The sequence below is a fragment of the Lates calcarifer genome, linkage group LG6, assembly GCF_001640805.2.
Source record: "Lates calcarifer isolate ASB-BC8 linkage group LG6, TLL_Latcal_v3, whole genome shotgun sequence".
Lineage (NCBI taxonomy): Eukaryota > Metazoa > Chordata > Actinopteri > Centropomidae > Lates > Lates calcarifer.
The window spans coordinates 913,507-924,329 of record NC_066838.1 but is presented as its reverse complement, the minus strand read 5'-3'; the positions used below and the strand labels follow the sequence as shown (position 1 = coordinate 924,329).

The 10,823-nt window shown below is 39.4% G+C and overlaps 1 protein-coding gene across 1 annotated transcript in view; it reads right to left on the bottom strand.

Moving 5' to 3' along the window:
* Nucleotides 1-7,584: 7,584 nt before the first annotated feature.
* The window catches only part of LOC108900510 (rho guanine nucleotide exchange factor 10-like protein), a 40,905-nt gene continuing 37,666 nt past the window's right edge, over nt 7,585-10,823 (bottom strand). Inside the window, 1 exon segment of the mRNA XM_018701600.2 lies at nt 7,585-10,466. Coding sequence (XP_018557116.1) covers nt 9,862-10,466 — 605 coding nt within the window. The 3' untranslated portion in view covers nt 7,585-9,861.

Below are 10,823 nucleotides of genomic sequence, written 5' to 3'. Positions count from 1 at the left end.
CATGTTTTCTCCTTTGTCTTTTGTTTTTTGTTTTACCTGTACAGCACCCCACACTGCATAATGTTCACTCATGCACATTCACATTGCTGATGAAACTGACTGCCACACTCGTATTCATAGTTATTTCTTAACCCTTTCACACATAGTGGTCGCTACAGTGGGCAGCTATTAAAAAGCTGTTTTCTTGTATATGCATGGGTGATGCTAGAATTGCACAACAGCCACCACATTGGACGCTAGAGTGTTGTTCCATACACTGCCAACCATTGGCCGGTCAATATAAGTCTGACACAGTTTATCAAAACCAAGATGACTGACGGATAGCCAGAAATGCTGAGCACCTCGAGAATATCTTGCCAATCCTTCTGTAGAAGGAGACCCCTGCAGGTAAAAAAAAAAGGTAATATCAAGTAGCATCTAAGGAGCAGTACTATTGTTGTTCCAATATATTAATCATCCATCCACTAGATTGGACATCATACATCACTAACTATATTTCAGCTACATTTCATACTATTGCTGTGACAAGATAAGATCATCCTTTATCAGTCCCACAGCAGGGAAATGTATATTGTTCCAGCAGCAGGGATTGTAAAAAACTGAAAAAGGCATAAATACGAGTAAAATACCAAATAAGATATAAACAAGACAACATTATAAGAACAGAAACAATAAACAGTATACACAGGACGATGTCACAAAAAATATCAACAAAAGAACAATATACACAGGACTATATACATAGAAACAGACTGAACTGTATACCTATACTGCACAGTTACAATAATATTGCACAGAATGAGGGACTGATAAGCAGCTGTTTCATCAGTGGATTAAAGAGCAGACTTAGTTGTTATACTTCATCTGCAGGATCTGTTTGGGCTGTGAATCAACTGCTTCATGTTATTAGAATGGAACTGTTGAATGGAATGTTTTTCTAACAAAAACAAAATGATATGCAGATTAGTTCCATTGAAAGCAACAGTTGGTGTCTTTTATATTTTGTAGAGTTCAAGTACAGCGCATGATAGAACGGCCTACAGGACAGTGGAGCAGATACCACCTGAGTCAGATGAGGCTAATGGCAGTGATGATGAATGGCTGCCAGAAAAGTCATTGACAAATGTCAGTAGTGACAGTGGAGCTGAAAGTATGCTGAGAAGCTAAGGAGTCAGGAGCAAGGTTCAATGTTTTTACACTGCACTGAACAGTATTAAATTATGTGAACAAACTGTGTTTTAAAAAAAAATTCAATTCTTTTTTTTCATGCCTAAAAAATAATAAAAATACTAAAAAAAATCGTAATTGAGGATTTCATTATTTGTGCATGAAATGGTTAGTTTGTTTACTCTGGCATAATAAATATTCACCTTTATCATCATCCCTTGTGTCTTTTCCCATATTTGTCATGGCCTAGGAGCCAGGTGACTTACAAAAGTAACGTCAGAGACTGAGACTAAGTCTGTCTGCACCTACTACTGGACCAGACAGGTGATTATAGCCACACAAAAGAAGGCTCTGCTCCAACAGATGAAGGAGCTGACGGCTCAGCTCCAAAGAGTAGGAGAGGACAGCTCCTCTCCAGAGGAGAAAGTCAATGAACTTTCCACTGACCTCAAGTCAGAGACGAAGTCTCTCTGGGACCAGGTTAAGTATCTAACCAACAAGCTCCACAGAGTGCAGACCTGGAGACAGCAGCAGAGCAATGTGCCCAGTGCTTCACAGTCAAGCCAGCAGGGTACAGTGCCCCCACCACACTACAAAAACTGCTAAGAAATGGTTTGAGGAACACTACATAGAGCCCAAGGTGTTGACCTGGCCTCCAAACTCCCCAGATCCCAATCTGAGAGGCCCCTGCTGGGAAGCCCCTGGCATTGAGGAGTGCTTTTGCCACGAAGGGGTGTGTTTGGTCTACAACAATGCTTAGCTGCGTGGTATTTGTTGAAGTACCATTCAGATGAATTCCAGGACCCAAGGTTTCCCAGCAGATCACTGTATTGTAACAAGATGATCAATGTTGTTCACTTTAATGTTGTTGCTGATTGGTGTTTGTAATGTTATATCAGACCCCTCCCCTGAGCAGAATCCATGAGAAAATACATAGCTAATCCATGGGTTATCTTTTTATCTTTTAAGTTAAATGTACATGTAGAAGCATGGACTTCCCTGGAGAGTGTAAAATTTATGTTTGTTCCCCACCCACCATATGAGGATTTTATTTGTTTATTTATTTTTCCAGACACATTGGGGAGTGGTTTTTAATAGGGCTGTGTAAAAGTGACCACACTGGAGGAACAGCTGCAAAGTGAGAATGAGCATTGTGATTTTACAGCTAACCTGTTTGGTTCAGTTGCAACAAACTTATGTCTGTTCATGCGGTTGGTAAGGTTCATTTAGGCTGGTGTGTAAGCTGTCAGTTGAGCCCTGGTGTGGACCAAATAATCGAACAGACAGTGCTCAAAAGGTGGGTCTCAGCAAATGTGTGATTTTAGCAGAAATACTAATAAATCCCAAAATTGTTTTGTGCAGGTGTTCTGATCATTTCAATAAAATCCGACAATGTGGAGCTGTCTTTCTTAAATAAGTGTCAGTATCTGTTGTCTTTGTGGAGGAACCCCTCTGAATTTGTTTGATTGGAGCAACAAAAACAGTCTCAATGTCTTATTTTTTCTTTCCATTTTGTTCATGTTTTGACCCCAGAGAGTGACAGTTTGGTTCATTAGCTTGCAGTCTGCCTCACATCATTTTGGCTGTAGGGCTGGACCAAAACATTTCCACAACGATAGAGCTAGATTTTCAGAATGACTAATAATCCAGTGATAGCTTGTGCTATTGTTAAAAACTGACAAATCATAAGCTTTGATTATCTGTCTGCCTGTCCACCTATCTGTGTGTCTGTGTATCTCTCTGTCTGGCTAGCTATCTATTTACAGTGGGGTTCAAAAGTCTGAGACCACTTTCCTGATTTAGACTGTTGGACCCCACTGGAGAGAGAGAGAGAGAGAGAGAGAGAGAGAGAGAGAGAGAGAGAGAGGAGGGAGAGAGAGAATAGCGACAGAAGAACATCGCATAACACAGATTCCATGTTAAAAAAAAAAGTAAAGTGATACCAGTAATACAGCAGTAGTAAGTGATAGTAGTGATAATTAAAGTATTAACTGCTAACATAGCAATACAACTAATAACAGTGCAAGTAATTTCTAATTCTAGCAGCAGGTGTTGAGTGGAGTTGTAGGAGCAGCAGGAGACTTGTCATCACAGATCAGACTCTACAGCTCCAGAGCAGAAATACCTGCAGAAGAGACAGAAGAGGAGAGAGAGACGGAAGAGCACAATACTACAGGAAGAGGAGATACTGAGTTAGTACATGTAATATGGATGAATCCATACTGATGGAGAGAGAGAGAGAGAGAGAGAGAGAGAGAAGCTCAGTGCATCATGGGAGATCTCCCAGCAGTCTAGGTCTATAGCAGCATAACTAAGGTATGGTTCAAGCCTGAGCCAACCCTCACTATAAGCTTTATCAAAGAGGAAAGTTTTAAGCCGACTCTTAAAGGTACAGAGGGTGTCTGCCTCCTGGACCCAAACTGGGAGAAGGTTCCACAGTAGATGAGCCTGATAACTGAAGGCTCTGCCTCCCATTCTACTCCTTGGAAACTCTGGGAACCACCAGTAAACCAGCATTCTGGGAGCAGCAGAGTTCTAGTAGGATTGTAGGGGACTATGAGATCTTTAAGGTAAGATGGAGCCTGACCATTAAGGGCTTTGTATGTGAGGAGGAGGATTTTGAATTCTACTTCTGGATTTGACTGGGAGCCAATGTAGAGAGGCTAACACAGGAGAAATATGGTCTCTTTGTCTAGTTCCTGTCAGTAATCGTGCTGCAGCATTTTGAATCAGCTGCAGAGTCTTTAGAGACTTGTTGGGGAGCCTGATAATAATGAATTACAGTAGTCCAGCCTAGAAGTTACAAATGCATGGACTAGTTTTTCTGCATCTTTTTGAGACAGAAAATGTCTCATTTTGGTGATATTACGCAGGTGAAAGAAGGCAGTCCTAGAAGTTAGTTTTATGTGTGAGTTAAAGGACATATCCTGGATCAAAGATGACTCCCAGATTCTTTACAGTGGAGCTGGGAGCCAGGGCAATGCCGTCTATTGGAACTACATCATTATCATGTATTTCTGATGTGTTCAGGACCAATTCATAATGACTTTCGGTTTTATCTGAGTTCAACAGTAAAAAATTGCTTGTCATCCAAGTTTTAATGTCCCTAAGACAAACCTGGAGTTTGGCTAGACTGATTGGTTTCATTAGACTTCATTGACAGATAAAGCTGTGTATCATCTGCATAACAATGGAAGTTTATGGAGTGATTCCTGATAATGTTGCCCAAGGGAAGAGTGAAGAGGATTGGTCCAAGCACTGACCCTTGTGGAACTCCATGTCTAACTTCTGTGTGCATGGAGGAATAGTTGTTAACATGTACAAACTGAAGCCTATCAGATAGACAGGACTTAAACCAGTTTAGTGCAGTTCCTTTAATACCCAATAAAATGCTCCAGTCTCTGTAAAAGGATGTGATGGTCAATTGTATCAAAAGCAGCACTGAGATCTAACAAGACAAGTACAGAAACAAGTCCGTTGTCTGATTCAATTAGGAGATCATTTGTAACTTTTACGAGTTCTGTCTCATGTGCTGTGATACAGCCTAAATCCTGACTGAAAAACCTCAAATAAACTATTATCCTGTAGAAAGTCACACAACTGTTTTGCAACTGCTTTCTCTAGGATTTTGGAAAGAAAGGGGAGGTTAGATATAGGTCTGTAATTTGTTAATACATCTGGATCTAGAGTGGGCTTTTTTAGAAGAGGTTTGATTACAGCTGTTTTATACGACTGCAGCACATAACCTGTTACCAAGGACAGATTTAACATATCTAATACAGGACTGCAAATTAAGGGCAGAGCTTCCTTAAGCAGCCTAGTTGGGATGGGGTCTAAGAGACATGATGAAGGTGTAGATGCTGAAATAATTGATGTGAGCTGAGGGAGGTTGATGGGAGAAAAGGAGTCAAGGTTAGGTTTTGCAGTTGAGTCTATGGATCCTGTGTTTTTGTTTTAAATCAGTGCTGGTTGAAGGCAGGATGTGATTGATTTTATCTCTAATAGTAGAAATTTTATCATTAAAAAAGTTCATCAGAATCATTGCTGCTGAGGGTTATAGGGATGCTGTGGATCTATAGAGCTGTGACTCTCTGTCAGTCCTGGCTACAGTGCTGAAAGGAAGCCTGGGGTTGTTCCTATTATCCTCTATTAGTGATGAGTAATAGGCGTCTCTTGCATTACAGAGGGCCTTCTTATATCTTTTGACACTATCCTGCCAGGCTAAGTGGGATTCTTCCAGTTTGGTGGAACGCCACACTCTTTCAAACCTACGTGTTGTTTGTTTCAGTGAACAGGGTTTGGGAGTTGAAACCATGGAGCTTGCCTCTTTCTCTTTATTGTTTTCATTTTTAAGGGGGTGATGGAGTCTAGAGTAGTATGCAGTGAGTCTAGAGAGTGACTGAGACGGTGAGTGGGTTTATGAACACACTGAGAGAAGCCAATACAGTCTAGTAATGTGGAAAAAGCAGAGCTAAGGCTGTCATAGTTGGCATCCACATGAATATTGAAGTCACCTACTATAATAACTTTCTCTGTTTTAAGAACCAAACTTGACAGGAACTCTGAAAATTCAGATAAGAAATCAAAAGTTTCCTATCAGAAGCGCCACTTAAATTTGAATGCTTCCCATGGTGATCTACTTCCTGCCGGGGTCTAAGCAGCAAAACTCTATTTCTCCTGTGCACAATAAAATTCCATCCTACTCCAGATTTGTGCATGCTTTTGTTCTAAATCTCTCCTGATTGAAATACATGCATAGTGAAATTAACTGCTTGCCTCATCACCCATTTTATTAAATATACATGATATATGTATACATTGTTTTGACAAATCAAAGTGTCTGGTGTGTAAAGGGTCTATTACACTGCACTGACTTAACATGATACAGTACGTTGTAATCTATACATTCAGTCATTCATACATTTAAGATGCTTATACAGTGTTTTCCTTTTCAGAGTCAGCTGGACACATTAAAAAGTCCCAGTTAAACAGCTGCTTAAGTGTCTTTAGCCTGATGTGTTTCTGAGTGAAATGGATTAGGTGTGGACAGGGTATAATTATGAGAGAGATTTGAATCCAATCCCTATGAATATAGAGCCTTAGAAGACTGCTGGCCTTCCCCCACCCATGGCCCTCCCTCACCCGAACTGTCAGATCAGGAGGAGAACAAAGGAGAAACAGATGGATTTCACCTGAGTCTTTGGAAGATGTAATAATTAAAACTTTTTTGAAATGTAAATGTAAATGTAAATGTAAGTTTTTGCTGACTGATATGAAAGGTCCCACACTGACAAGGAATTGCAATAATAACATACTTAGACATATTTTTTGTATGGATTTAGCATTTACCAAGAGGTAACTGAGAAACTGGAATTTAAATGACAAGCCTGAGAGAATTTCAGTTTTCACTTTTTCTCATCTAGCTCTCTTCTTATCTTGGATATTATCTGAATATCCACAGCATATATCACTATTACAGTCATGTCATGTAATGCTGAAATACTATATCTCAGATTATCATTTGAGACCATCTCTATTAGAATAAAAATACTGTACATTCATGTTGTCCACATTTTTCATCTGACAATGCTGCCTGCAAACCTACAGATTGATATGTCACAATGACATTAGTAGTTGTAGTGGATCTGACAGATGGCTAAACTCTGCTGAGCTTCTAAAAATAACCTTCTGCATATCTCTCAGACGCCAACAAGAAATGAATCTCTCTGTTCTGACCAAATCAGTCTGCACAGCAGTCTGGGTGTCTGTGGTGCAATCACTGTGCCACAAGGATTCTTGTTACTGTAATATTTACTCATCTATAACTCAGATCTATTTCCTGCTAAACATGCCATTCAGTACTCTTCTGAAATCACTGCAGATGTGTGTAAAATTTGTGCATGCATTTGCATACTTAATGAGCAACTGCTGCAATAATGGACTTTAGGAGCTCTGCAGAATAATGATTTATTAAAATTATGACTTTGTCTGCTGAGTTTTAGGAAAAACTCAACAGGCATCCATTGTTTTCATGTCTCATTCAAAGGTCTGACTGTATTTGTAACTTTATGACAATGTACAGTATAAATTACTGTATTTTTTTAGCTGTACTATTTACTGTAATGCATTAAAGTTCCAGAATTCTGTTACCTGTAGCAGTTGCTCAGCCACAGGGGGACACACAAAAGCCACAGTGGAACATACTAAACATACTACACATGTTAAATCAGTTTACTTGTCACTTCATGTAGTACTCTCTGTTCAACCCCTTTTCCTAGATAGAACAATACCACAACTATGCTCATGGCAAATAAACTATGGTTAAGGTATGGTTATGTATGTACTGTGTACTGTGTGGTGTCATTTAAGTAATGTGCAGAGTTCCTGAAAATGAAAACCAGTATATATACCAGCAAATGTTACCTCTTTCAATAAATTTTATTTAATTTCATTAAAAGTGCCAGTGTAAAATTTAAATACCGAGACCAGCTGCAGATACAGCATGGTTACAACATAAAGGTGAAGAATTTACCTGAAGTGGCCATTCTTCTACAACAGTATTACAACTCCTGTAATAAAAGCAGTGTGTACACAACTGTGGGTGTTGGAAGTAACAAAAATGAACTGAAGTGAAAATGTAGGTGATGAAAATGCATGTGAAAATGGATGAGAAATGAAAAATGAAAATGCTTCTATCAGACAAAAAAATAAAACAAAATACTCATTTTCAAGTAAAACATCAATCAAGTTTTCCATCCAACTGACAGTTTATCACTATTTTTCAATTCACATGTGTTTCATCATTTCTGTTATTAACTTGTACGCATTTTTATCTCTTCCATTTTTTTCAGTTGTTGTTTGTTACTCCCACCCTTGACACCACTTTCCACTTTCATGATAAATGGCAGTTTGGTGCTGTAAATGAACAATAATTGTCAGACAGGGAAAATGATAAAAACATTGCTCTGTTTTGATCATATCGATCAAATCAACTTTAAATCAATCAAATCACTTGATAATTTATCACTCCATCTTTCATTTCACATACATTTTACTGCTCCATTTTTCAATTCATAAAAGTAATTTTCATGGTGTTTTTTCACTGTATATAAAACACTCTTGTGTATGATATACACAAACACAAAAATAAATTGAAGACAATGTACCAACCACATACAAAATCTCCAATTGTTCAATTGTACAAAAAACTCTAAAAGTGTTGCATAATAGCAGAATCAAACACATCTGACAAAAAGACACAAACATTTGATGACAACATAAATAAATTTCACATACAAACAAAGCAAAAAACAAACATTTGTGTTCACCCAGTATTTATCATGTCACATTTCTCAGTGAATGGATGTATCTCCCTTCTCACCTGCAATGCCTGTGAGGATGTGCACCTGTTGGACACTGGACATTTTGAGGTCAAGTGATAATAATCTGAGAAAAAAAGTTACTGGGATGAGGGCATCATTTCAGAAATAATGCAAATTTAAAAAATAAAGTTGTGATTTTATGTCTAACACCACAACCTTATTCTTTATTTTAGTCCAGTTATAACTTCTCTTAGTTTATTATGACTGTTTATAAAATTACACTTTATTCTGATAACATTACAACATTTTCCTTATAATATTTATAATTTATTTTCCTTATTTTTGCAAGTACCAATAGAGCTTTGTATTCAAAAAGGTAAGCAAGGGTTACAACAAGAGCATGTTATGGTAAATTAGATACATTTACATGAACATTAATACTGTAATAACTGTTAATCCCTTTAATAGATTTTAACATGGACACTGAACATAAGTGATTCAGTTTCTCTAATAATGGTGTTCACATAGACTTTTTAAAAGTAATGATTGGCACGTGGAATTCATTTCAGAACATTCCAATGTGTTGATGTAAATCTTAAAAAAGATTGCTAATCTCACATTGAAATGCTTGTTTATTGTAATAAAAGTACTGACTTTGATAATGAAAGGAGTCAAGCTGCAGGTAGGGTGTTCAGCAAAGTTTTAAAAACAAGGTAACTTGGTTTACTGCTAGATGGCAGTATGTTCAGCTGGCATGTAGGAAACACAGAAGACATTTCATCCTCCTGTTAAACCCTTATGTAATACAAATTTAATGACAGTCTGTGCTTCACAGGAAGTAAGAAACTCAGGGACAGATTTACTAAGAAAATGGTGCAGCCCACATTCACTGTTGTTAGCACACTTAGCATGAAGACTGGAAGGAGGGGGGAAACAGCTAGCCCCAGTGACACCTTTCAATGTAGACCGGACATTGTGTTGTTTTTATGTTGAAGTACATGCTGGAAGTATTTGTTGACACACAACAGTTTACCCATAGCCCAGAACCTCTGCAGTGTCCTTAGTCACCGTCCAATGGCCATTGTACCAGACTGTTGCTGGTCAAGAAACAGGTCTAACATGTAACTGACTCCAATTCCATACTTGATGTACTTAATGGCATGAGAATGATAATGATCTTCTAATCTCACTCTAACAAAAAGGAAAATAGTCACATTTACCAAAATGTTGCAGTATTAATACTAACATTGCCTTCCTATGGTGTCACCTGTCACAAACACACCACTGAGATGAAGTGGAAAACTGTCATAGGTGAGGTGTCCACAGATGTGTCTAGAACCACAGTTACTCAGTCAGGTGCCATGCTTGTCTGTCATTGGCTGAGAGTTAGAGGGATTTGCCACACCAGCAGTGTGTTTTCAGTGGAGTCTGAGCAGGTGTCTGCAGAGGCTATCTGTCCTATCCTGCGGTATCCTCTGCCACCAGAGAAGATGGCTGTTGAGGTGACTTTACTGCGCCTGGCTTCCCCATCCTTCCCCCACTCCACGGGCCGCCCTCTCACCCACACATCAGGGTCCTCGCTCACTTCATAGATGGAGCCGTCCTCCGGGCTGTGCTCTAGTGAGTCTGGGGGTGCTCTCAGGTTCCCCTGTTCAGGCTGGGCTGTCAGCAGCTTACCGGGCAGCTGGCAGGTGGAGTGGAGGCGGTACTGCAGCAACAGACGCTTAGGTGTCTGCTCCCTCTGTGGAGAACCTCCTGAGTGCTGGGAGTAGCTGCTCTGCTCCAACCTCTGCCCTCCTTCATCTCCTCCCACATCAACTTTACCTCCTCTTCCTGCTCCTCCCTCTCCATTAACACCCTCCTCGCTGGTGTTGAGGATGGAGTCCCGTCTGAGCAAATCAGAGGCCAGAGTGCTGGAGGCTGGCACCAGGAAGTCCACCGGACCACAGTGAGCATTCAGAGACGTCATGCCTTTACCTGAGGGGTATGACAATTCTAGATTAATCCACCTTGTCTCACATGGCAACACATGAGAAAGAGTACATGATTTTTTTCTCTATGCCAGGATCAACAGGACATATACAGGATAGAGTTGTGCTGCTACAGCTACATCTAAAACAGTGAATTATTATGAAGTCCCTTGATTTTCTTGCTGTTTTATTTTTGGTGAGTGTCATTTGTAAGTATGAAGGAAGATTTTGTCATAGATGCTAAACCATTATTAAACTGAATCTTCTCAGTTGCAGATGTTGCAGATCAAGCAGGAGACCTTAATCAACTTCCCTAATGCATGAGCTACTTATAACTTGTGTGATGCAGAGCAGAAGTTGTGTC